The sequence below is a fragment of the Ictidomys tridecemlineatus genome, chromosome X (genome assembly GCF_052094955.1).
Source record: "Ictidomys tridecemlineatus isolate mIctTri1 chromosome X, mIctTri1.hap1, whole genome shotgun sequence".
NCBI lineage: Eukaryota > Metazoa > Chordata > Mammalia > Rodentia > Sciuridae > Ictidomys > Ictidomys tridecemlineatus.
In genome coordinates this window covers 74822021-74848956 of record NC_135493.1, presented here as the reverse complement: position 1 = coordinate 74848956, position 26936 = coordinate 74822021, and the positions used below count along the sequence as shown (strand labels likewise).

Sequence of the window (26936 nt, the reverse complement as noted above, 5' to 3'; positions counted from 1 at the left end):
TCCATTGGTTAGTCTCTTAACTTTGCTTATTGTTTCCTTGGGTGTGAAAAAGATTTTGAGGTACTCTCAGTCCATTTCTGTTTTTGTTGCCCATGCTTTTGGGGTCTTAGAAAATTTTGCTTTCATGAACTAATGCCATGGAGATCCCCCCACCCCCCATCTCTACTTTAGTTTTATACCTTAAACTTTTTCTTGAATTTAAGTCCTTCATCCATTTTGGGTTGATTTTCCATACAGTGTGACATAAAGGTTGAATTTAATTCTCCCACACATGAAGAGCCAGTTACCCAGCACCATTGACTGAGGACACTACCCTTCCCCTTTCGTGTGTTCTCGGAATCTTTGTCAAAAAATGCCTGTCTGCATGTGGTCTTCTCTGTGTGTATACCTGTGTCCAAATTTCCTTATATGGATAGCAGTCATACTGGCATAGGCCCACTCTAATGACCTCATTTTAACTCCATTACTCCTTTAAAGTCCCTATCTCCATATTGTCATAATCTATGATACTGGGGTTAGGGCTTCACCATACAATTATTGCCGGAGGGGGGGGGTTATAGGGAGCAGACTGAGGAACGTGTAAAAGGATTCTTATTGATATCATTGGAAAGCTAATAAGGCAGTGAAAGTTATAGGCTCAAGATGCAGAGAAGGAGGGTTCTCAGAATTCTGAATCCCATGTTTGGATATGGCTTTATTCTGGGGGTGTCTGATAACTGCAAACGTGGCAGCTGAAAGTTTGTGAACATGGGCAGAGCTTCCATACACTACAACAATGGTTGGACAAAACGTGGAATACAAGACCTGCCAAGAAGGTTGGCAGGATCTTCTCCCCCATATTTTGGTTTGCAGTCCGGAAGAGCTACACCCTAGCATGTAGGGCTATACAAACTATACCAGATCTAAAAGAGAGGAAAGCCCACCTTCAAATCATCTGAAGCTTGCAAATGGACAGGGAGGCAGAGAGGGAAGAGGAAGAGGAGAAGGAAGAAGAAATAACAAAAGAAATTAAAGCCTCTTCCAGTCTCTGCACATGGCGACTGTGCTGTGGCACTCCTTCAATGCTTAACTTGGTCATTTTCCCCTCTACCTGGGCCTTATGCTTTCCACATGCATTGAGGCCAGATATCAGTCAGAGGTGAAACCTTAGGGTCTTTTCAGGACTTTGCTATGCACACGACTTGCCCTGTACATGCAAGTGGTTTTCTGAGATCCCCAGTAATCACGGGAGTTTTGAGTGCCCTAAGATGCCTCTGTCCCCCGGTTTCCATCCTAAATTTTCACCAGTCTCGAATGCCTCAAACATAATATTTTACTGGAAGTTGCAGCAGTTATCCTACATTTTATTGTATTCAAGAATTATTTGCCTGCTCTCCTGCCCTCGGTGAGTTCTGAGTAAGATGCACTGGTCCTTCAGCTGGCCCTCAGACAGACCAGAAAGGACAAACACAATTCTCGAGATGTGTCTAGACGGCTCTCTTGGAAAACAGAGACCAGAGTCTCACACCAAGGATGTGGATGGCAGTATACAGGGTTGCCACTGAGCTAGGTAGGGGCACAGAGCAAGGATAAGGGAGAAAACCGCTATTGTTTGCAACCTTTTTAAACCTGCCTCTGTCTTGGTTCCACAATGGCTTAGTTATTGTAGATATTGACCATTTTCCAGATTTCTGACAATGATGATTGTGATAATTTTTTTCTAGATTTCTGATGTTTCTTTGGAGTCCCTCAGAGCTACCTGCTTCACCAATGATGCTGATTTACTCATGCCAGCTTAAATTTTTTGTTCTTGTTTTGGTTTTGGTTTTGGTTTTGGCACGGGTGATTGAACCAAGAGGATCACTATAAGCCACATCTCCAGCGCTTCTTTTTTTTTTTTCTTATTTTGAGACACGATGCCAGTAAGCTGCATAGGGCCTCAGTAAGACTAGTTTTAAACTTGCAATCCTCCTGCCTCAACCTCCCAAACCGTTGAGATTACAGGTATGACCCACTGCAACCAGCTTCTCTGCTGGGATTTTGAAATGTTGACAAATAAACTCAATGCAGAAAGCAAAGTCTTTCCTAAATGGCAGCATAATATTTGGGTATCCATATACAAAAAACAAGAAGAAGAAGAAGAAGAAGAACAACAACAACAACAAAAAAAAAAAAACAGCAAAAGAATAAAGCCTGGATCTCAACATTGCACCTTATATAAAACTACACAACTTTAAGTTGTATGAATCATGGGTCAAAATGTAAATGACAGACATTTTGAGAAGAAAATGCAGGAGAAAGATCATCGTGGCCTGAGTTTGGGTGAAGAATCCTTAGAAATAGCAACCAAAACCCTGTTCTATAGAAAGTCTAAGAAAAATTATTAAACTGAATTTCCTCTAAATTAAAGACTGTTTTTCTCAGAAAGACCCTGCCAAGACAATGGAAAGACAAACACAGAACAGGGGAAGATATTTGTAAGTAAAAAGTATACCGAGAATATACAAAGAACACTTGTGTTCCACGATATGAGAAAAGAAAAAAGCTACCCAATTAAAAATGGAAAAAGGGTCATATATAGACACTTCAACAAAGAGGATATACTAAAGGTAAATAAGTACATTCAAGGATAGTCAAGAACATTATCCACTAGAAAAAGACAAATGAAGACTAGAATGCAATATCACTGTACTCCTATTAGAATGACAAACATAGAAATGGTTCTCCAGTACCAAGTGATGAGTAGATTGCAAAAAAGAAAAAGAAACCGAACAAAAAAACAAACAAACAAACAAACAAAAAACCCGGGAACTCACATTATTCGGTGGAGGGAATGCAGAATGGTACATCCACTCTGCAAAAAACCTGCCACTCCTTATAAAGTTGAAACACATTTTTGTCATAAAACAGCAACCTCCCTCCTCGAGGCTTGACCTGTTCACACAAAGTTTTGTGCATGCCTGTTGGCAGCAACTTTATTCATAGTCACCTAAAACCAAAGGCAATCAACAGATGAATAAATAAAAGCCATGTATCCCTATAGCAGGACAACATTCAACAACATAAAGGAAGGAACTGTTGATTGATACGTGCAATAACAGGAGTGAATTGCAAGTGCATTATTGCTAAGGGAGAGAAGGCTGTACGAATTGGTTACATAATGTATATGTTTGTTTGTAGAGCATTCTACCAAAAATCAATCAATAAATAAAAGTACAGGGACGGTGAACAGATCCCTGGTTGTCAGAGGATCAGGATACATGAGATGGTTTGGAGACGCAGGGTCAAAATGAGGGAGATTTTTGTGGTGGTGGAAACGCTGTGAGTCTTCATCATGGTGGTCGCTACAAGAACCAATCCATGTGTTAAAAATCTCACTACTGACAATAGAAGGAAGATAGTTTTGCTGCATAATAATTTGCAATATATAACATTGAAAATTAAAAGGATGGAGCACACAGAAGTGACTGAGAATCAAAATGATAGGAAAAAATGGCACCAGCCTACTCAAAAGTCATATTGGAAGGTAGAAAACAGTGGAGCTACGATATACACTTCACAAAGTTGTTCTCCAGCTAAAATTCTGTGCCAAGGTACAACTAACTGTGAGATTAAAGGTACCTTGTGTTCAGGCAGTGTCCCCAAAGAAATTGTATCCCACATATCTTGTCTCAGGAAGTTCCTGGAGGAGAGGTCCCATCAAAAACCTGCAGTAAACCAAGAGCACATGAGTTCCAACAAAACAGGAGATACCTCCAAGGGGTCTCACAAAGGAATTTTCTCAGTCAGGGCAGGACCTTCAGATATCAATCAAGGTTGAAGCAGGGTCTAGAAGGTTGATCTCCAAGGACAGAAAAATGCAATCGTAGAAGATTTGGAAAAGACTGTTGATAGCCTCATGAAACAAATGTGAGCTCTTGGGGGGCAGGGTGCTCATATTTCTTTCTCCCATGGGAGGCTCCCGTAAAGATTGATTCAATGAAAGGGAAAAGGGAGAGAGGAATTTGAGACACAGAGTGTGCAGAACCCAGTTAAGGAGGTTTCTTTTTCTGAAAAGGGGAGCAGAGAAAAATGGGACAGCTTCAAGGGAACATGGGATCACAAGAAGTATACTCCAATTAGTTCAATGATATCATGGTTGCAGGAAGCTCTAACCCAAGAAAACTCATTTACAGTGAGGGGTAGAAGTCGTCAGGGTGATTAACAGGCATTTGGAAAACAGGAAGATCAGACTCACCCAAAGGCCAAAGGCCAAGTGTGTTCCTAGCTGGGGTCAAGAGCGGGGAGCTCTTCCTTCCTAAGGTATAAGCAAGTGTCTTTTTCTGAGTCCTTTTACACCAAGCTGAGACTTCTTCTGACCAGTTCCCAGGCAGTGACAGAGCATGGCTGGTGTCCACTGCTGAAGGGCATAGCCAACTCTATCTCACAGCTGCAGGTTGGGGCTTCACAGCAGCCTGACTGATTCTCTGTTGGGATTAAAGTGCACCTGAGATTCCTATCCCACCCTGCTTTCTCCCTCCTTGTCTCTTACTGGCACCAGGCCCTGCATGCAGCCCTGCAGATTCTCACTGCCTCACTGCTCCTTCCCCTCGATTCCTCTTGCCCCACAACCACCTTTCAAGTCCAGTCACGCACTGACCTCTGTACGTCTGGAAGGTCTGAACTAAAGACAAGTGTTCCCAGGAGAGGTCCAAGGAAAGGCAATAATCTCAGGTGTGTGGGTGGCCTCTCTCACTTCAGGAATGACAAAGGGCAGGCCATCCTCGGGGCTACTTGGGCCATGCATAATCTCTAGCATGAGGTCCCCTCTGATTGCTCCATGTTTCTAACACTTGGTTACCTGGCAAGCGTCCCGGGGGAGACTCTCTCTCTCGTGGGTGAGATGATGAAGAACTGCATGGTATGGAGGGACAGACTCCTCAGGCATGGCAGTGCCAGCTGTCGACTTGTAGCCCTGTAGAGACATGAAGAGGAATGAAGGGACATTAACCAACCAGTTTAGGGCTGAGAGGAAGATCCAGAAATCTGTTCGTGTGGCTCACAAGAGGCCCTTCAATCCTACAGAAGATGAGTGGACACAACTGAGGAGCCTCGGGCCACGATGATTTCTCAGCAAGAGATGCAGGACTACAGGGGCATCTACGCTCTCAACATACACAGGTGTGTGAGTTACACAGGTCGGAGCCCTGCTTGGGAAAACCTGGGAGGCTGGAATAAGGAGAGGGGGTTTGGGGATGGATGTCCCTGAGGGAAGCCTATGAGCTTGCAACCTGCCACCTCCCCTGTGCTGAGACATGCTAGCATCCTCTTCCCACAAAGCCACAGATGCCTCCTTCAGGGGCTGCCCCCTCTTCATTTCCAGCATGCACTGCTACAGCGCAGGCTGATGAGTAACTTACACTCAGCAAGTTGCAAGGAAGACTGAGCCTGAACCAGCTGGAGACAAGGGATAGCCCTGGGGTTGGATTTTGACTGTGCTGGACCAAGGGAGCTGAAATACAAGGATGGACGAGCAAGGTTTCCTGAACGGGGACACATCCTCACATCATGGGACTCCCGGAGCTTGGAGGAGATTCACTGTCAGGGTGACCCCGAGAAGCTTTGAGAAGGTGGTGGCCCACAGGCAGCAAAGGGGAAGTGCCTGCCTTGGCAGAGGGAGGAATAAAAACGCCGAGTGATGCACCCATGCCGCAGCAATATAGAAGATGTGAGGCCAGTCAGCTGACCTTGGGGCTCTGTTCCTCAGTAGGGCCCAGAGCGCACACCATTTGCCATGGCCATCAGGAGTGTTCCGGTGAGGAGGCCCCAGGTCTGGTGGTTGCTCTTCTCCACATGCCCGCCAGGATGGGGGGGAGGACCATGACCCCAGGCCTAGGCTCATTACCTCCACCTGTGCAATGATGGAACCTGGCACGAGAGAGGGTGCGGGGAGGCTCTCAGACCAGCCTTATCGACCCAAGAAGTGGATGACACTGAACGAGGAAGCACCCAGAACCTGGTGGTAAGGGTGTACTGTTCCCACGCCTCGGTCCTACCCTAAAGACACTGACTGCCATGGGTGACAGTATCCTGAGGAGAAGGAGACAGCTAACATTTTAAGGATGATGAAAGTAGGGCCTGAGATGACCTCGATCCTGGTGGTACTATGGGACCCCCTGTTGGGATGGGGCTTGAAAGGCCCTGGGGATCCATCCAGTCAGGATCGCATTGAGGTGACTGGGTGCCTGGATCCACCCTAGTCCTTTCTCCTGTCCTCGAGTGGATGGTCGTGAAAGATAACACTTGACCATCAGACCCAAAACTGCCCCCCGGGTGACTAATCTGAACAGTTAGAGCTACCCTGCTGGGGAAGACCTTATGGAAACCGTGAAACTGGCCCCCACCTCAGCTCAAGAAATTAAGTCCAATCCAACATAGGTTCCTGGAGCGGGTGGGGCTGTGTTCAGCAGAGATTTGCGCTACCAGTAAAGAACTAAGGGACGCAGGGGAAGGGGACATAGGAGAGCCACAGGGATAAAGAGAGTGGAGTAGGTTGTCAAAGTTCTAGAACTATCTGTGTGGGACAGGGAAGGAAGAAGGCAGTGGAAATGAGGAGAGGGACATGGCAGGCATCAACTGGACGGGTGTTGTAGAAAGAACATTTTGTGATACTTTTTGTTATCCCTGTTGGCATGCCTGAAAGAGTCCAGCATGTCTTCACAAGTCATTTTTTTTCTAGTTCTTTGCTTTTCCTTTTTGTTGGTTTTTTGTTGTTGTTGCTGTTATACCCAACATTAGGATTCATTTTGACATAATTATAAAACCATGGAATATAATTTGCTGTAGTTCAGTCCCCAGTACTCCCCGTTCCCTCCTCCTCCCTCCCCCCACTACATTTATGTTTCTGCTATATACTTTTAGTTTGTGTTATTGTTGCTGTTGTTGTTAGTGTCTTGTGGATATACATGATGGCAAGATGAGATTCACTGTGGTATATTCATAACTGTGCATAGGTACGTTAGGTCAGATTCCTCCTACTGTTCTTCCCTTATACCGTCTCTCCCCGCTCCCCATCAATACCCTTCATCTAGTCCACAGATCTTTCTGCTATTTTGATGGAATCCTTCTGCCTCCTTTTCCCATTCTCCTCCCTGCCTCATTATGGACTAGCTGCCATGTATCAGAGAAAACATATGACCTTTGACCTTTTGGTCCTGGCTTCTTTCACTTAGCATGATAGCCCCAGTTCCATCCTTTAAGCAGCAAATGCCATAGTTTCATCCTTCTTCATGGATGAGTAATACTCCACCGTGTGTGTGTGTGTGTGTGTGTGTGTGTGTGTGTGTGTATACACACACACACATACATACCACATTTCCTCCATTCCTTCACATGTTGAAGAGCACCTAGTTTGGTTCCATAGCTTGGCTATTGTGAATTGTGCCATAAAGTCAGTGATTGTGTGGGTATGGCTGGACGTGGGTGACTGCAGATGTGTGGTGGACCAATCTACCCTGCTGTGTAACCTTCTCCTGGAGGGAAGGCATCACGGGTGCAGATTCAGAGAAGTTGGGCCTTTGACATCCTCTAGCCAAGAGGCATTCACACACTCCAGGCCTCTATTGGAGAGCAGTCAGAATAGGACATGAGGGCGAGGCAAGGAAAGACAGGTGAACCGAGACTGGCAGGTGTGAAACTAATCGGGGGTCACTGGAGTAGGAATGGCATGGCAAGCAAGGGAAATTCTAGCACTCTGGGACCTTATGGAAACTAAGGAAGGGATTGCTCCCCAGAAACCAGACTGCACGGATTGGGGAAGCTGGGAACCAGTAGTCTGGCTGAAATTTGGTTCCCCACCACCGCTGGTAGGGCTTCCTTGTGTGTCCCTTCGGGCCCCTTTAGTACATATTTTCACTAACGCTTATGTGTGTTCTCACAGGAAACCGAGGACTGGTTTGGGCTTTCAAATTTACAAATGTGTACCCAAATCCACTGTTGTTCTACAACTTGGCATGTGCAGCCACGAGACTATTTTTGGAATATATTAACAGAGCCTGGCGCATCTCTTTGGACTTCCTCATTTTCGTCTACTGGATGCATGGGTCACACGGCATTCCTGCATCCTCTGACCAATGGGAGTACAGAGCATTCCCAGATTGTTCCCTGCACCAGCTTCCTTGTGTGTGTGTCTTTGTGCACTACACATACCAGCTTTTCTCCAGAAGATGTGCCCAGCCCTTGCTGAAATTACTCTTAAGTTTGTTTCCTTGCATTAGAAAGGCAGTATTAGTAGTTACCTAAACCTAGGACTGTCTCGAGGATGAGTTAATATTTTATCTACGGTGCTTAGAAAAGTGCTGGCACACAATGAAATTTCTAGAATTGGCACTCTGCTCGTTCTGTCAAAGCACTCTTCCCAATGGCTCTGCCCCACCTGCACCCCAGGGGAAGTCAAAAGCACCGTTTTGTTCATAACCTCTTCCACCCATGGAACAGTAAAGTCCTTTCGTTGTCGTAAACCTGGTATGTGAACAACGGTTTGTGATTTAATTTGTATCTTCAGGATCAGTGATGGTTAGGACCTCTTGGGGTCATTGGCCACAGGGATTCCCGCTACTTTGCATTAACTGGTGGTGGGAGTAGAACAGGGTCTGAGAGAGGTGGGCAAACAACAGACTGCCAATAAAGTGCCCTGGGCACCCATCCACGTGCTGCTTTGGTTACCTATGGTAATCGAGCAGTAGAGAGAGATCCCCCTCAGATGGCCAATCACAGAACAATTGCTGTCTGGCCCTTCATGGCGGGGGGGGGGGGGGGGGCGGGCAGGAGGACCACTGATCGCTGACTGTCGACTTCCTCGCCTACTTTCCTATCTGGCCTGCTGTTTTCCTGGGCAACAGGGGCTTGCAAATCCTTTCTGGGCTGGGTGCTCCACATACATCATTAATTGAATCCTCACCGGCTGCCGAGCCAGGTGGTATTATGTCCCTCATTTTACAGATGGAAAACCAAGGCTCAGAGATGAGGTTCTCAATAGGAAAAGAGGCTCATGACCACAGACAGCAGGACAGGAAACGGAGGGAGGGGTGCCCACACAAGAGGACCCCACGGCCCAAAGTGGCTTGTCAAGAACCTGTACAACTTGGGCTCTGCAGCAGTCCAAGCGCCCTCGCCCCTATTGGCGAGGGCCCAGAGGGACGACCCAATAAACAACGCTCTGGTTGGCCGGGGCTGGACCAATGGGAAGGCTGCGACCTGGGCGTCAAAGGCGCGGGAAGCCACTCGGTGTTTGAGGCGATCGCATGCCTTGCCAGTGGTGACGGAGTTCTAGAAAGCCTAGCTGTTCCCGCGGTGGCTCTGGCTACGGTCTCTCCTCAAACCTGGCTGAGTAGACTGGTGACATGAGTTCTGCCGATGAGGCTTCTGTCCATGGGGACGGTTTTAGCCAGGAGGGTGGGAAGCCCGCAGGTGTCCGTCCTGCAGGCCGTGGAGCCCCACGGAGCCGGGCCCAGGGCGTTGATTTGGGGCCGCCACGGAGCGGGGAGGGTGAGGGCAGCCTCCCAGACCCCGAGGCTTATGAGTTGGAGTTGGAGGCCCCGTGGGAGGAGATCCAGGCAGGAAGGGCAATGATTCGCGGCCACGAAGGCAGGCCTGGCTCCTTGGCTGACGAGAAGGGGGACGCTCTGGACTTTGTGCCCCACCTCGCTGTGGAATCTGTGGCGGTTGTGCATCAGCTGACAGGCCGGGAACACCGGGGCACTCGGAGATACCCGTCCCCGGAAAGCTTTGCCACCGAACTGTCCGCCATTTGGGCGGATGCAGAGGCAGGCTTCAGCGCCAGAGGCTCGCTGTCCCGGAGCTGTGTGGAAGCGCCACAGGCCTCTGCCGCCCCGCTGAGCCGCCCCAGTGGGCCCGAGGGGAGCCGGGCCTTGGGGAAGCCCAAGAGAGGCACCAAAAGTCGGATGGTGGGCAGCGGGGAAGCCCAGCAGCCCTCTTCCGACCCTGAGTCTTCAGATGAGCTCAGCGAGATACAGCTGATGAGGGTGAGCATCTGCTCCAAAGGAGGAGGCCAGGCCAGGTCCTGTAGCCCCAGGGAACCCGGAGACCCAGCCAGACGCTCGAGTGTTCGTGGCAGGGAGAATTTCCTTCACATGCCGGGCCCTCTGCCGACCCCGGCTCCTCGAGGACTCCCCTCGGGCATGGACAAGCAGGCTTCAGCAGAGCTGGAAGCTGGCTCCTCCAAGAAAATTCAAAGCATGCTCTGGGGCAAGGGAGGGAGCAGGTCCAGCAACCCGGGAGCTCCTCCTCCTGCTGCTGCTGCTGCTGCTGCTGCTGCTGCCACTCCTGCTGCTGCAGGGGCCCTACCCAGGGCCACTCCTTCTAAGAAGAAGGCCATCCAGGAGAAGAAATCCCTGGGGGGTGGCTCAAAAGTTAGCCTGGGCAGGGCCTTCCCTTCATGGGGGCAGAGACTCAAGGCAGCTCCCCTGGAACCAGCCACATTCCCCCCAATCTCAGGAGTTCCACTGCTTGGGAGGTCCAAGAGGTATTCCTTGCTGCCTCTGGGGCCCAAACAGTCCAAGCACAGTGGCATTGGGAAGAGATCTATGGCTAAGAAGACACGGGAGTCCCAGCCTGTTGCCAGGGAAGATAATGACCCAAATAGAGATGCAGACCCACAGGCCCAAGTGAGTAGACTCTCCTCCCCCTGCCCCTCTCCCTCCTCCTCCCTCTGCTCTTCTGCTCTACCAGGCTGCATTTCTTTGCCCTTGCTCCCTGGGCCCTTTGCTCAGGGGTTGTCCATGGGAGCCCACTGTCATTGGGATGCCATATTTGCGGGGAGGGTCTCTGTAGTTGTGGCAGACATCAAGAAAGTACATGGTAAGCATGACTCCATCTTGGTCACACTTTGTGCATTTCCTGCCTCCTTCCCAGACAGGGGCTGGGATGGGAAGTGGGTCTGGCCGCTAACTTGGTCAGCGCCCCCCAACCCTTACAGTTTGGGCTGCACTGATTGGTGTTTAGTCCCATCTGCCTCCTGATTCCTCCCTCCCAGCTCTTCCCTCAGAGGTGCCTGACCTTTCTCAATGCTCCCATGCTTCTCCCCGACTCAGCTCTTCCTCCAGACTTGGGGCTGACTGAGGGAGACAGTGCTGACGATGGGACCATTTGACTCCCCCCCCACACACACACCCGAGCCCCTATATGCGCATCATCACCCTCAACAAGCACACCTGTTAACCTGACTCAGTGAGATATTTCTGTGTCAGCTTCCAACACAGAGGCCAGGGTCGCCTGGTCTGGGCATGCATCTTGGAGAATTTGGTAGTGGTGACCCCAGCACCAACAACCCCCAATCTTCAGGAAGCTCCCAGCTTTTGGACCTGAGCCCGGGGGACCTCACTCCAAGAGGCCCTGCCACCTCTGGTGAGTCTTATGGGTTTGATAGCAGGGGAGATGGGTGTGGGAGGAAAAACTGGCTCTGTCACTTGCTGCCAGGCTTCCCTGCCTTTCAGCAGAACAAGGCCTTCCCTGTTGGGTCCTGTTCAGCCACATGGCTCCTACCAGGGGCTGGCTGTGACTGCAGCTCTGCTAGTGTCCAACCCAGAGCCACAGTGCTTAGGGGTCCACAGTGGCAGCTGGGGCTGACACTGGGCAGCAGGGAAGTCAGGCCCAAAGAGAGGGGTGGAGCTGTGGGGCAGAGCAGGTGCAACTTGCTGCCTCACTTTAGACCCAGCCGGGCCCTTTCCACTTCACACCTTGGCTGGGGAGCTGGATTTTGTGTTCTCTTTCAGGTGACCAGGAACCAGCCATTCGTCACCCATTTCCAGAAAGGCAGCAGCAACCACCTGGAGCACAGGGCTGTCCCCGGGTACTGCTTTCTCTGGCTCCTAGAAATGCTGGCCCCAGCTAGATGGTGGGCTCTCTGTCCAGGTTAAGCTGGCTTAGGTGCAGCCTCACATCTCACAACTCAGAAGGGGGAGGGGAGCTCCTCCTTTCCACTGAGGTTCTCTCTGCCTGTGTTGCCACCTGGCTCTGGGATATGGGGGATATGGGGAGTGGGGGGAAAGTGGGAGGATGAGGAAGGAGGCGGCCAGAATATCACTCCTCATTTTTTGTTCTCCGGTGTCTGTTGGCTTAGTGTGTGGTGCTACAGAAAGAAAGAGATGACCTCAAAGAGCAACTAGGTATGAGGAGCCCTGGGCGGGGGCAGGGGTGGGTACAGGGGGGGCAGGACAGAGCAGAGCAGAGGCAGACCTAGGGGTTTGGGGTGGGACGGGACTGCAGATACAGGCAGTACCACATGGAGGGACTTTCCTGTGGCCAGCCCGGGAGCCTTCTGTGCCTTGACTGCTGGGGCTGTGAACAAAGAGCAGTGCGTTGTCTGAACTCCATGTGCTCTGCCATTGAGTCCCAGAAGTCTCCTCCTCTCAGGACTTTTACAGAAACCTCCTTTATTTTCCCTTTAAGGGCTGACTGCTGTGACTTGTTTGGTGTTTGTTGTCCTATGTGTTTGCTTGCCTGTTTTGTTTTTAACACATTTCTCGATGGTTCTTGCCATGGCCCAGTGTTCGCGCACTATGAGTACATGTTGTTCCCTTGTAGAAGACATTTCCATGTTGAGTTCCAGTGGTAGGCGGGCAAGTCAGTTTCGGGGCTGTTTGGACAGGGGCTGTAGGTGTATCAGGATGCATGGGTGATGCTTCCTCACAGGGCAGTGGGGAAGTTGGGCAGTAGGACTGTGTCCGGTACCCTTGTTTCTGGAGTGCCCATTTATGCCTCTCTTTCAGCGGTCATGCAGTCCCTTGCTGATAAGTTCCAAGCCCTTTGAAGTGAGTGTAAGGCTTATTATACCCCTTTCCCACAGCCCCGGCTGTCTGGGAGGGCTTTGGGCTGGCCCTGATCAGGGCCATTTCCTGACTCTGCTCTGCTTGACAGGTTGAACCCAGCATCTTCGGACAAGGCGAGCAGAGCCTGTGCCTTCTCTACAAGACTGTGGAGCCCAGGAGCAGCAGCCAACCTGGTTCCCTCTGATTTTTCTCCAGCCAGGGCTTCTTCTCTGCCCTTACCCACTCTAGTTCACAGCAGTTTCAAATTAAATTGCTTCTCATGTTCTGTGGTCTGCCCTCTGTCTGAGGGTGGGCACTCGAGGGTGGGGACAGAAAAATGGGGAGCTGCCCCATTTCAGAGCCGGGTAAGAATAGTGCCCCTGGCATTTGGTGGTGGGCCACTTCCTGAGGAGAGTCTAGGCCGGCCTCTGAGCAGGAACCCTGTGCTCAAGCTTATCATGGTGCTCTGGGTCTGGGTTATGTGTGGGCTGGGCCCAGCCACACCGGCCCTCTTGGGGCGTCATGTAGGACCCATTCTTGCCTTCTGTCCTCCGCTTTGGCAGGAACTAATGAGCCTCTTCCAGAGCCCTTGTCTTTTCTGCCTTTCCTGCTTCATTTCCCTGCCCCTCTTCTCCCCTCTCTCACCCTTCTTTTCTGTTCTGGGCATCCTGATCCCTCCCATGGCTCTTTCCTGGTGGCACCTACCAAACGAGTTATTTCAGCAGGCATCAGAGGTCACAGTTGAGCTCATCTTCCCCAGAGAGAGGGCCCAGTCCTCTCTCTGGACTCAACACTTCCTCTGGTGACACCCCGCAGGGGGACAGCTCAGCTAGAAATTGCCCATCGTCCTTAGTTCCTGCTTAGCCCTCACCTTTGAAGCTCAGTTGCCAAATCCTGTCAGTTTTCCTTCCTCCTTCCCGTAGGGGGGTGGTGGTGGTGGTAGTGGCAGAAGTCACATCCCAGTGGGTGGCAGACAAGTGCAAATGCACAGGACACTTGGAGAAAAGTGTGGGTCTGTCTCTGGGTTGGAGGTGAGGGCAGTTAGTCTCTGGGCCAGCCTGGGGAAAACTGCCCACTGACATCTGGAATGGATGGTCAAGAATCGGAATGTCCACATCCTCCAGATCCTAGCCAGCAAAACAGCCCCTTCCCAGCCTGTCAGCTCCATGGTGCTCATTTGAAAAGGGACAGTTAGTTTCTAGGGCATATGTGGATGATAGGTCTGCGTGTGCATGGGTGGTTCCCATCCAGATGCAGGTTGACCACCCCCATGGTACCATTTTTCTGGACATGACAAATTCCTGGTCCCAGCCTCTTGAGGTCACATGAGATTTTGTCTGAGCTCCATGTTCTGATGTCACCCTCACCGACAGATAGTTGGGCTAGGTGTGCCTAAGACTCAGGGATAGATTCATGCTTGAGTGAGGTGAGGCAAGTGTGGGTTCTGCAGCTCCCATTCCTGAGAGGCTGTGTGATTAATGGGCAACTCTAACACATGAAGATACAGCATTTAAGCTGTGTTTGTGTGTGTGTGTGTGTGTGTATCAAATGAATTGGGAATGATGGCCCTTGAGAGACAATATTACCTGTGGAATAGAGGCAGTGGAGGCAGGGCCTAGAAAGCATAGGGGATCAAAGGCACAAGAGTAAGTTTGGCATCTCCCTTTTAGGAGGTGTTTTTCATTCACAGGTGGGTGTGTTTATCAGCTTTTTGTTGCTACAACTAAAATACCCAACATGAACAACACAGAGGACACAAGATATTTTGGCTCAGGTTCAATTCATGTTCCCCGGGCTCCAGGTGAGAAACATGGCAGAAGGGTGTGGTGGAGAAAAGCTGCTCAATTCCTGGCGGCCAGGAGGCAGAGCCAGCAAAGAGCCAAGAACACACCCCCAGTGGCCTATGTATTCCAGCCACGCCCACCTGCTCAGGTAGTCTTTTCAAGTTATTAATCTGTCAAGTGGCTTAATCCACTGCTGAGGTTGCAGTTCTCATAATCCAATCTTTTTGCCTCTGAACATTGCTGCATTACCTAACATGAGTTTCCTGGGGACATTCCTAGAACATAATGATAGCAGAGGGCATGGGTGGAATGAAGTGGAAGTCACCAAACTGAAGGCCAGAGACTCAGTGCTGTTACAATCTGGGGAGTCTCTGGCATAGGCTCTTGATCCTTCTTTGGTGTGAATATTGTCTTTCAAAAGTCCTGTGTTGTCAATGGAGTGGCATACCAGCTGGCTACCTCAGAGTAGCTGGTTCTCACCTCATCTTGGAAGTCCCTGGACTGAGCTAACTGAGGCCTGTGCAGGATGGACACAGTAAGGATGGCAAGTAGGAGAGAGGGACTCCCCGTGGAGAGCAGGTCAGGTTTGGGGCCACCCTTCTTCCCACATTCTCACTCTGTGTCCTTTCTGGGCCCCGTGGGCGGGGGGGGGGCGGGGGGCTCAGAGAGAAAGAATGTCACACACAAGGTAGAGCAACCACAGTCCTCAGAGCCAGAAAGGACTGGCAGAGGGTACTTACACCATCCAGCTCAAACCTCCACCTAAGAGGGTTGGGGCTGGGTTCCTCAGGCTGTGGCTGAGACACTGACCCAAGTAGCTACTTCTTGGAAGGATAACACAGCAAGTTGACATGTGCCTGAGGAAGCTGGTCAGAGATTCTGCAGCTGGGGTTTCTGCCACCTGAGACATCTAGGCTGGTTCTAACTGGGACAAATTTAGCACTGGGCACTGTCCAGGAAAACAAGGGGCCATCTTTATGAGGGGGGCAATATATAACCGAGCCTTGCCAGGGCTCAAACCTGATCCTTGGCGACTAGCTTCATCTGCCCTGCTTCTTCCCTCTGAACACAGGTTCCATTCTGTCTGTTCCGTATTCATAGCAACTACAGCATGATAATATTGCTGTAATGAGTATACCCACACCACTGGCCATTGTTGGGCTGGACCTTCCAGCCTTGGGGAATTAAGTGGCAAGTTATAAGGCTTGGATCACAAATTTCTGTTGTGCCCATATGGAATGTTTGTTGTGCCCTTTCTCTCATTCAGTGCACCCCCTTTCCCTGTATCCTCTTCTCCCAGCCAGAGTGGATGTGAGGCTGGCTTGGAGAACCCTAGGCTGTATCCTGCCTCTTCATGCTTCTCCACTCAGTGAGTTCTGAAGGTTGGCCTGAACCTTGTGCACGTGCCTAATTGCAGATGAACCTTGGAGTGAAATCCTACCTGACTAGGTGTGTGGACTCCCACTTGTTCATTTCCAACAAAGAGCTTTAATCTGTGGGCACAATGGATGGTCACCGCCAACTACCCTCTGGAGGCTCGAGGCTGTCGCCACCTCTGAATAGTGCATATCTAGGATCCCAACTGTGTCTTGCATCTTGTTCCACCTGCCGGGACCTCAGATCTGTTTCCGGAGTGTGAGCACCCACGCACAGGGACTCTAAACAGTCTGATATGAAATGTAACTGCTTACATGTGTTCATTTTTTATTCCTTTATTTATTTATTTATTGCTGTACTGGGGATTGAACCCAGGGACACTCTACCACTGAGCTGGATCCCCAGCCCTTTTTAGTTTTCATTTTGATACAGGGTCTTGTTATGTTGCCCAGGCAATCCTCCTGCTTCATCCTGCTGAATCCCTGGGATTACAGGCGTGTGCCACTCCATCTGGTCTATTTTTATTTAAATTTCACTGACAAAAAATTGCCTATATGTATGGTGTATAGCATAATGTTTTGAAATATGTGCAGATTGTGGAATGGCTAAGTTGAGCTAGTTAACATGTGTTACTTCACATACTTACCATTTTTATGGTGATGATACTTAAAGTTTCTCATAGCAATCTTCTTTTTTATGAAGTTTTTAGACCCATATATTAAAAACATGAAAACTGTATACATGAAGTACCATATGATGTTTTGATACATGTGTACTTTATGTAATGTCTAAATTAGTTTAAACACATCAATCTTCTCGTTTATCATTTTCCATAGAGTGAATGGATTCCAAATCCCTTCTTCCATATTTTTAACCATGCAACAATGTTTGTATTATGGATTTTTTTAAAAATAATTATTTTCTCAATTTCTCCCTGCACAGGCAAAAAATGAGCATAGTGCTTGACATGTTGGAACTTGCACACTTTATCACTGCAATTATCCCCAAAACATGCTTAGCTGGTTAGGCCAATTTCTTGCCAGCCTCCAAGGACATGCACATGAACATGATGGACATTCTCCTTCACCCCTGAAACTTCATTCACCAACATTCAATAAGCCTTCTTCAGGCCCAGATCAAAATCACATTTGCTGCCAGCAATCTTGAAATGTCCAAGAATACTTTTGTCAGCATCCACTGCTGCTGTAGAAATCTGGAGTACCTGTTTCTGGGGTACCTCCAGAAAGCATGTTAGTGCTTCAGGGAAAGGTCACAGGAAGCAAGACCCTACTCATCCTCAAAAATTATTTCTCTGGGATTTCCTTGTAGGTGATCTTCCCAAACATTGTGCTACCATCAGTCCACGTGACCTGAGACTTGGCAATGTCACCTGTCATCTCACCTTCCTCCAGTGGGGTGGCCACAGATGAAGTCCTCTTCTGGCTCTTTGAAATGTGCAGTAAATAATTGTTGTGTATATTCACCCTACCACGCAATTGCACACCGGGACTCCTTACCCCTACCTAACTGTATCTGAGTGCCCATTGACCAACCTTCCCCCACCCCTCCCTCTACTCTCCTGGGCCTCTGATAGCCACCATTGGACTCTCAACTTCCAGGAGGCCATTTTCAGGCACCAATACATTGTTATTAACTGTAGTGAGTGGGCTGAATGACAGAACTCCCTAAATTGTTCCTCCTGTCTAAGTGAAATTCTGCATCCTTGACCAATTTCCCCACCATTCTACTCTGCTTCTAGGATCTTGCCATTTTTTTTTTTCATTTCAGATGCTGGTGAGATTCATACTATCTGTCTTTCTCCGGCAGAAAGATCAAAAAGGAGGGACACTCCCCAACTCATGTTATGAGGTTGAAGTTACCTCCATACCAGGATCCTGACCAGCTCAGTTTAGGAGTCAAAAATGCCAGGTCAATCACACACAGGAACAAAAGGCAGAAACAGAATGTTATAAACAGAATCCTCTGGGATACAAAAAGATGAATACATGCATACCACTACAGAACCATCACTACAATATCTACAGCATTTATATTACCTCCCCAAATTCCTTCATGCCATATGGTAGTTAACCCTTCACTCAACACCCATGGCCCTTCCACTGATGCCTATTTTCTGTCCCTGTACTCTTCCTTTTCCATGTCATGTAAATGGGATCATATAGGATGCAGCCTTTTGCGTTTGGCTTCCTTCACAGGAAGACACTCGGATGTGGACTTTCCTAAGGTACCATTTGCAGTCTCTACAGCACAGTAGTGGTTATCTAGCTTCATCTCTATAATTACTTGCCAAATTGTAGGCTTGTGCTTCCTGCATGTGTCATGTTACATGTAACCTGATCTAATTTAATTTTTTGTATCGTTGTGAAGGGTTTCATTTAAGAGCAATCATTCATCCTTTAAGCAGAAGTTGAGTGATTCTTGGAAAAGTCAGGAGAGCTGTAAAAGTCAGCTGACCCCAGAGGTCTAGGGAGGGGATTGTGATTGGGGTGGAGCACACAGGAAGCTCCAGAGGCTGCCAAAGCTGTGATTCTTACTCTGAGTGGTCATTACAGTGGACTTCCACCCTGTGCAACCACTGGACCCCATTCACACTAGTGTCACACGAAAGGTGCACCCTGGTTTCCCACATGACCACCCTAGTGGCCACAACATGCACAGTTAAACCTGGCAAACATCTGGGCTGCCTTCATCCTAGCAGGAGATGGATGATGAGGACTTATGGATGGGGAAAGAAGATCTTGGAGATTGAGGACAGATGGGCATGAAGTTGTCCAAGTTCACCCAGGAGTTTATGACAGCCAGGACTAGAATCCATGGTTGTGACTCTCCATGACAACTCTGATGCTGTGGCATGTCACCTCACACCCCAAAATGTAGCCTGCTGGACCACCACACAGGCAGAGATGGCTGCTCTGGCTGTCTATCGCTGGCTGATACCACTTCCACCTAGGCTGGAGTCTGGCAGGGGGTGGTGGGGTGGGAGGGGTGAGTGGCGGTGACCATCCATTGTGCCCACAGATTAAAGCTCTTTGTTGGAAATGAACAAGTGGGAGTCCACACACCTAGTCAGGTAGGATTTCACTCCAAGGTTCATCTGCAATTAGGCACGTGCACAAGGTTCAGGCCAACCTTCAGAACTCACTGAGTGGAGAAGCATGAAGAGGCAGGATACAGCCTAGGGTTCTCCAAGCCAGCCTCACATCCACTCTGGCTGGGAGAAGAGGATACAGGGAAAGGGGTGCACTGAATGAGAGAAAGGGCACAACAAACATTCCATATGGGCACAACAGAAATTTGTGATCCAAGCCTTATAACTTGCCACTTAATTCCCCAAGGCTGGAAGGGTCCAGCCCAACAATGGCCAGTGGTGTGGGTATACTCATTACAGCAATATTATCATGCTGTAGTTGCTATGAATACGGAACAGACAGAATGGAACCTGTGTTCAGAGGGAAGAAGCAGGGCAGATGAAGCTAGTCGCCAAGGATCAGGTTTGAGCCCTGGCAAGGCTCGGTTATATATTGCCCCCTCATAAAGATGGCCCCTTGTTTCCTGGACAGTGCCCAGTGCTAAATTTGTCCCAGTTAGAACCAGCCTAGATGTCTCAGGTGGCAGAAACCCCAGCTGCAGAATCTCTGACCAGCTTCCTCAGGCACATGTCAACTTGCTGTGTTATCCTTCCAAGAAGTAGCTACTTGGGTCAGTGTCTCAGCCACAGCCTGAGGAACCCAGCCCCAACCCTCTTAGGTGGAGGTTTGAGCTGGATGGTGTAAGTACCCTCTGCCAGTCCTTTCTGGCTCTGAGGACTGTGGTTGCTCTACCTTGGTGTGACATTCTTTCTCTCTGAGCCCCCCGCCCCCCCCCCGCCCCACGGGGCCCAGAAAGGACACAGAGTGAGAATGTGGGAAGAAGGGTGGCCCCAAACCTGACCTGCTCTCCACGGGGAGTCCCTCTCTCCTACTTGCCATCCTTACTGTGTCCATCCTGCACAGGCCTCAGTTAGCTCAGTCCAGGGACTTCCAAGATGAGGTGAGAACCAGCTACTCTGAGGTAGCCAGCTGGTATGCCACTCCATTGACAACACAGGACTTTTGAAAGACAATATTCACACCAAAGAAGGATCAAGAGCCTATGCCAGAGACTCCCCAGATTGTAACAGCACTGAGTCTCTGGCCTTCAGTTTGGTGACTTCCACTTCATTCCACCCATGCCCTCTGCTATCATATATGTTCTAGGAATGTCCCCAGGAAACTCATGTTAGGTAATGCAGCAATGTTCAGAGGCAAAAAAGATTGGATTATGAGAACTGCAACCTCAGCAGTGGATTAAGCCACTTGACAGATTAATAACTTGAAAAGACTACCTGAGCAGGTGGGCGTGGCTGGAATACATAGGCCACTGGGGGTGTGTTCTTGGCTCTTTGCTGGCTCTGCCTCCTGGCCGCCAGGAATTGAGCAGCTTTTCTCCACCACACCCTTCTGCCATGTTTCTCACCTGGAGCCCGGGAACATGAATTGAACCTGAGCCAAAATATCTTGTGTCCTCTGTGTTGTTCATGTTGGGTATTTTAGTTGTAGCAACAAAAAGCTGATAAACACACCCACCTGTGAATGAAAAACACCTCCTAAAAGGGAGATGCCAAACTTACTCTTGTGCCCTTTGATCCCCTATGCTTTCTAGGCCCTGCCTCCACTGCCTCTATTCCACAGGTAATATTGTCTCTCAAGGGCCATCATTCCCAATTCATTTGATACACACACACACACACACAAAACACAGCTTAAATGCTGTATCTTCATGTGTTAGAGTTGCCCATTAATCACACAGCCTCTCAGGAATGGGAGCTGCAGAACCCACACTTGCCTCACCTCACTCAAGCATGAATCTATCCCTGAGTCTTAGGCACACCTAGCCCAACTATCTGTCGGTGAGGGTGACATCAGAACATGGAGCTCAGACAAAATCTCATGTGACCTCAAGAGGCTGGGACCAGGAATTTGTCATGTCCAGAAAAATGGTACCATGGGGGTGGTCAACCTGCATCTGGATGGGAACCACCCATGCACACGCAGACCTATCATCCACATATGCCCTAGAAACTAACTGTCCCTTTTCAAATGAGCACCATGGAGCTGACAGGCTGGGAAGGGGCTGTTTTGCTGGCTAGGATCTGGAGGATGTGGACATTCCGATTCTTGACCATCCATTCCAGATGTCAGTGGGCAGTTTTCCCCAGGCTGGCCCAGAGACTAACTGCCCTCACCTCCAACCCAGAGACAGACCCACACTTTTCTCCAAGTGTCCTGTGCATTTGCACTTGTCTGCCACCCACTGGGATGTGACTTCTGCCACTACCACCACCACCACCCCCCTACGGGAAGGAGGAAGGAAAACTGACAGGATTTGGCAACTGAGCTTCAAAGGTGAGGGCTAAGCAGGAACTAAGGACGATGGGCAATTTCTAGCTGAGCTGTCCCCCTGCGGGGTGTCACCAGAGGAAGTGTTGAGTCCAGAGAGAGGACTGGGCCCTCTCTCTGGGGAAGATGAGCTCAACTGTGACCTCTGATGCCTGCTGAAATAACTCGTTTGGTAGGTGCCACCAGGAAAGAGCCATGGGAGGGATCAGGATGCCCAGAACAGAAAAGAAGGGTGAGAGAGGGGAGAAGAGGGGCAGGGAAATGAAGCAGGAAAGGCAGAAAAGACAAGGGCTCTGGAAGAGGCTCATTAGTTCCTGCCAAAGCGGAGGACAGAAGGCAAGAATGGGTCCTACATGACGCCCCAAGAGGGCCGGTGTGGCTGGGCCCAGCCCACACATAACCCAGACCCAGAGCACCATGATAAGCTTGAGCACAGGGTTCCTGCTCAGAGGCCGGCCTAGACTCTCCTCAGGAAGTGGCCCACCACCAAATGCCAGGGGCACTATTCTTACCCGGCTCTGAAATGGGGCAGCTCCCATTTTCTGTCCCCACCCTCGAGTGCCCACCCTCAGACAGAGGGCAGACCACAGAACATGAAAAGCAATTTAATTTGAAACTGCTGTGAACTAGAGTGGGTAAGGGCAGAGAAGAAGCCCTGGCTGGAGAAAAATCAGAGGGAACCAGGTTGGCTGCTGCTCCTGGGCTCCACAGGTCTTGTAGAGAAGCACAGGCTCTGCTCGCCTTGTCCGAAGATGCTGGGTTCAACCTGTCAAGCAGAGCAGAGTCAGGAAATGGCCCTGATCAGGGCCAGCCCAAAGCCCTCCCAGACAGCCGGGGCTGTGGGAAAGGGGTATAATAAGCCTTACACTCACTTCAAAGGGCTTGGACTTATCAGCAAGGGACTGCATGACCGCTGAAAGAGAGGCATAAATGGGCACTCCAGAAACAAGGGTACCGGGACACAGTCCTACTGCCCAACTTCCCCACTGCCCTGTGAGGAAGCATCACCCATGCATCCTGATACACCAACAGCCCCTGTCCAAACAGCCCCGAAACTGACTTGCCCGCCTACCACTGGAACTCAACATGGAAATGTCTTCTACAAGGGAACAACATGTACTCATAGTGCGCGAACACTGGGCCATGGCAAGAACCATCGAGAAATGTGTTAAAAAACAAAACAGGGCAAGCAAACACATAGGACAACAAACACCAACAAGTCACAGCAGTCAGCCTTAAAGGGAAAATAAAGGAGGTTTCTGTAAAAGTCCTGAGAGGAGGAGACTTCTGGGACTCAATGGCAGAGCACATGGAGTTCAGACAACGCCACTGCTCTTTGTTCACAGCCCCAGCAGTCAAGGCACAGAAGGCTCCCGGGCTGGCCACAGGAAAGTCCCTCCATGTGGTACTGCCTGTATCTGCAGTCCGTCCCACCCCAAACCCCTAGGTCTGCCTCTGCTCTGCTCTGTCCTGCCCCCCTGTACCCACCCCTGCCCCCGCCCAGGGCTCCTCATACCTAGTTGCTCTTTGAGGTCATCTCTTTCTTTCTGTAGCACCACACACTAAGCCAACAGACACCGGAGAACAAAAATGAGGAGTGATATTCTGGCCGCCTCCTTCCTCATCCTCCCACTTTCCCCCACTCCCCATATCCCCCATTCCCAGAGCCAGGTGGCAACAACAGGCAGAGAGAACCTCAGTGGAAAGGAGGAGCTCCCCTCCCCTTCTGAGTTGTGAGATGTGAGGGCTGCACCTAAGCCAGCTTAACCTGGACAGAGAGCCCACCATCTAGCTGGGGCCAGCATTTCTAGGAGCCAGAGAAAGCAGTACCCGGGGACAGCCCTGTGCTCCAGGTGGTTGCTGCTGCCTTTCTGGAAATGGGTGACGAATGGCTGGTTCCTGGTCACCTGAAAGAGAACACAAAATCCAGCTCCCCAGCCAAGGTGTGAAGTGGAAAGGGCCCGGCTGGGTCTAAAGTGAGGCAGCAAGTTGCACCTGCTCTGCCCCACAGCTCCACCCCTCTCTTTGGGCCTGACTTCCCTGCTGCCCAGTGTCAGCCCCAGCTGCCACTGTGGACCCCTAAGCACTGTGGCTCTGGGTTGGACACTAGCAGAGCTGCAGTCACAGCCAGCCCCTGGTAGGAGCCATGTGGCTGAACAGGACCCAACAGGGAAGGGCCTTGTTCTGCTGAAAAGGCAGGGAAGCCTGGCAGCAAGTGACAGAGCCAGTTTTTCCTCCCACACCCATCTCCCTGCTATCAAACCCATAAGACTCACCAGAGGTGGCAGGGCCTCTTGGAGTGAGGTCCCCCGGGCTCAGGTCCAAAAGCTGGGAGCTTCCTGAAGATTGGGGGTTGTTGGTGCTGGGTCACCACTACCAAATTCTCCAAGATGCATGCCCAGACCAGGCGACCCTGGCCTCTGTGTTGGAAGCTGACACAGAAATATCTCACTGAGTCAGGTTAACAGGTGTGCTTGTTGAGGGTGATGATGCGCATATAGGGGCTCGGGTGTGTGTGTGGGGGGGGAGTCAAATGGTCCCCATCGTCAGCACTGTCTCCCTCAGTCAGCCCCAAGTCTGGAGGAAGAGCTGAGTCGGGGAGAAGCATGGGAGCAATGAGAAAGGTCAGGCACCTCTGAGGGAAGAGCTGGAGGGAGGAATCAGGAGGCAGATGGGACTAAACACCAATCAGTGCAGCCCAAACTGTAAGGGTTGGGGGGCGCTGACCAAGTTAGCGGCCAGACCCACTTCCCATCCCAGCCCCTGTCTGGGAAGGAGGCAGGAAATGCACAAAGTGTGACCAAGATGGAGTCATGCTTACCATGTACTTTCTTGATGTCTGCCACAACTACAGAGAACCCTCCCCGCAAATATGGCATCCCAATGACAGTGGGCTCCCATGGACAACCCCTGAGCAAAGGGCCCAGGGAGCAAGGGCAAAGAAATGCAGCCTGGTAGAGCAGAAGAGCAGAGGGAGGAGGGAGGGAGAGGGGCAGGGGGAGGAGAGTCTACTCACTTGGGCCTGTGGGTCTGCATCTCTATTTGGGTCATTATCTTCCCTGGCAACAGGCTGGGACTCCCGTGTCTTCTTAGCCATAGATCTCTTCCCAATGCCACTGTGCTTGGACTGTTTGGGCCCCAGAGGCAGCAAGGAATAACCTCTTGGACCTCCCAAGCAGTGGAACTCCTGAGATTGGGGGGAATGTGGCTGGTTCCAGGGGAGCTGCCTTTGAGTCTCTGCCCCCATGAAGGAAGGCCCTGCCCAGGCTAACTTTTGAGCCACCCCCCAGGGATTTCTTCTCCCTGGATGGCCTTCTTCTTAGAAGGAGTGGCCCTGGGTAGGGCCCCTGCAGCAGCAGGAGTGGCAGCAGCAGCAGCAGCAGCAGCAGCAGCAGGAGGAGGAGCTCCCGGGTTTGCTGGACCTGCTCCCTCCCTTGCCCCAGAGCATGCTTTGAATTTTCTTGGAGGAGCCAGCTTCCAGCTCTGCTGAAGCCTGCTTGTCCATGCCCGAGGGGAGTCCTCGAGGAGCCGGGGTCGGCAGAGGGCCCGGCATGTGAAGGAAATTCTCCCTGCCACGAACACTCGAGCGTCTGGCTGGGTCTCCGGGTTCCCTGGGGCTACAGGACCTGGCCTGGCCTCCTCCTTTGGAGCAGATGCTCACCTCATCAGCTGTATCTCGCTGAGCTCATCTGGAAGACTCAGGGTCGGAAGAGGGCTGCTGGGCTTCCCCGCTGCCCACCATCCGACTTTTGGTGCCTCTCTTGGGCTTCCCCAAGGCCCGGCTCCCCTCGGGCCCACTGGGGCGGCTCAGCGGGGCGGCAGAGGCCTGTGGCGCTTCCACACAGCTCGGGGACAGCGAGCCTCTGGCGCTGAAGCCTGCCTCTGCATCCGCCCAAATGGCGGACAGTTCGGTGGCAAAGCTTTCCGGGGACGGGTATCTCCGAGTGCCCCGGTGTTCCCGGCCTGTCAGCTGATGCACAACCGCCACAGATTCCACAGCGAGGTGGGGCACAAAGTCCAGAGCGTCCCCTTCTCGTCAGCCAAGGAGCCAGGCCTGCCTTCGTGGCCGCGAATCATTGCCCTTCCTGCCTGGATCTCCTCCCACGGGGCCTCCAACTCCAACTCATAAGCCTCGGGGTCTGGGAGGCTGCCCTCACCCTCCCCGCTCCGTGGCGGCCCCAAATCAACGCCCTGGGCCCGGCTCCGTGGGGCTCCACGGCCTGCAGGACGGACACCTGCGGGCTTCCCACCCTCCTGGCTAAAACGTCCCCATGGACAGAAGCCTCATCGGCAGAACTCATGTCACCAGTCTACTCAGCCAGGTTTGAGGAGAGACCGTAGCCAGAGCCACCGCGGGAACAGCTAGGCTTTCTAGAACTCCGTCACCACTGGCAAGGCATGCGATCGCCTCAAACACCGAGTGGCTTCCCGCGCCTTTGACGCCCAGGTCGCAGCCTTCCCATTGGTCCAGCCCCGGCCAACCAGAGCGTTGTTTATTGGGTCGTCCCTCTGGGCCCTCGCCAATAGGGGCGAGGGCGCTTGGACTGCTGCAGAGCCCAAGTTGTACAGGTTCTTGACAAGCCACTTTGGGCCGTGGGGTCCTCTTGTGTGGGCACCCCTCCCTCCGTTTCCCTGTCCTGCTGTCTGTGGTCATGAGCCTCTTTTCCTATTGAGAACCTCATCTCTGAGCCTTGGTTTTCCATCTGTAAAATGAGGGACATAATACCACCTGGCTCGGCAGCCGGTGAGGATTCAATAATGATGTATGTGGAGCACCCAGCCCAGAAAGGATTTGCAAGCCCCTGTTGCCCAGGAAAACAGCAGGCCAGATAGGAAAGTAGGCGAGGAAGTCGACAGTCAGCGATCAGTGGTCCTCCTGCCCGCCCCCCCCCCCCCCCCCGCCATGAAGGGCCAGACAGCAATTGTTCTGTGATTGGCCATCTGAGGGGATCTCTCTCTACTGCTCGATTACCATAGGTAACCAAAGCAGCACGTGGATGGGTGCCCAGGGCACCTTTATTGGCAGTCTGTTGTTTGCCCACCTCTCTCAGACCCTGTTCTACTCCCACCACCAGTTAATGCAAAGTAGCGGGAATCCCTGTGGCCAATGACCCCAAGAGGTCCTAACCATCACTGATCCTGAAGATACAAATTAAATCACAAACCGTTGTTCACATACCAGGTTTACGACAACGAAAGGACTTTACTGTTCCATGGGTGGAAGAGGTTATGAACAAAACGGTGCTTTTGACTTCCCCTGGGGTGCAGGTGGGGCAGAGCCATTGGGAAGAGTGCTTTGACAGAACGAGCAGAGTGCCAATTCTAGAAATTTCATTGTGTGCCAGCACTTTTCTAAGCACCGTAGATAAAATATTAACTCATCCTCGAGACAGTCCTAGGTTTAGGTAACTACTAATACTGCCTTTCTAATGCAAGGAAACAAACTTAAGAGTAATTTCAGCAAGGGCTGGGCACATCTTCTGGAGAAAAGCTGGTATGTGTAGTGCACAAAAGACACACACACAAGGAAGCTGGTGCAGGGAACAATCTGG

The 26936-nt window shown here is 50.9% G+C and overlaps 1 protein-coding gene and 1 long non-coding RNA gene across 2 annotated transcripts; one reads left to right on the top strand and one right to left on the bottom strand.

The window, feature by feature from the left end:
* The first annotated feature begins 8808 nt into the window (after positions 1–8808).
* Positions 8809–13071, top strand: LOC101958178 (uncharacterized protein CXorf49 homolog). The gene is made up of 6 exons (XM_021721621.3): positions 8809–10643; positions 11226–11382; positions 11751–11827; positions 12098–12143; positions 12747–12788; positions 12895–13071. Exons 1-5 carry the CDS (start codon positions 9360–9362, stop codon positions 12785–12787), a joined length of 1605 nt encoding a protein of 534 aa, XP_021577296.3. The 5' UTR covers positions 8809–9359; the 3' UTR covers position 12788; positions 12895–13071.
* A 9829-nt stretch (positions 13072–22900) lies between these two features.
* LOC144371631 (uncharacterized) lies at positions 22901–24534 on the bottom strand. Its single transcript, XR_013431584.1, has 4 exons — positions 24401–24534; positions 23661–23816; positions 23215–23291; positions 22901–22946 (listed from the first exon to the last, which is right to left on the bottom strand). It is a non-coding gene; the product is annotated as an uncharacterized LOC144371631 (long non-coding RNA).
* Between the last annotated feature and the right edge of the window lie 2402 nt (positions 24535–26936).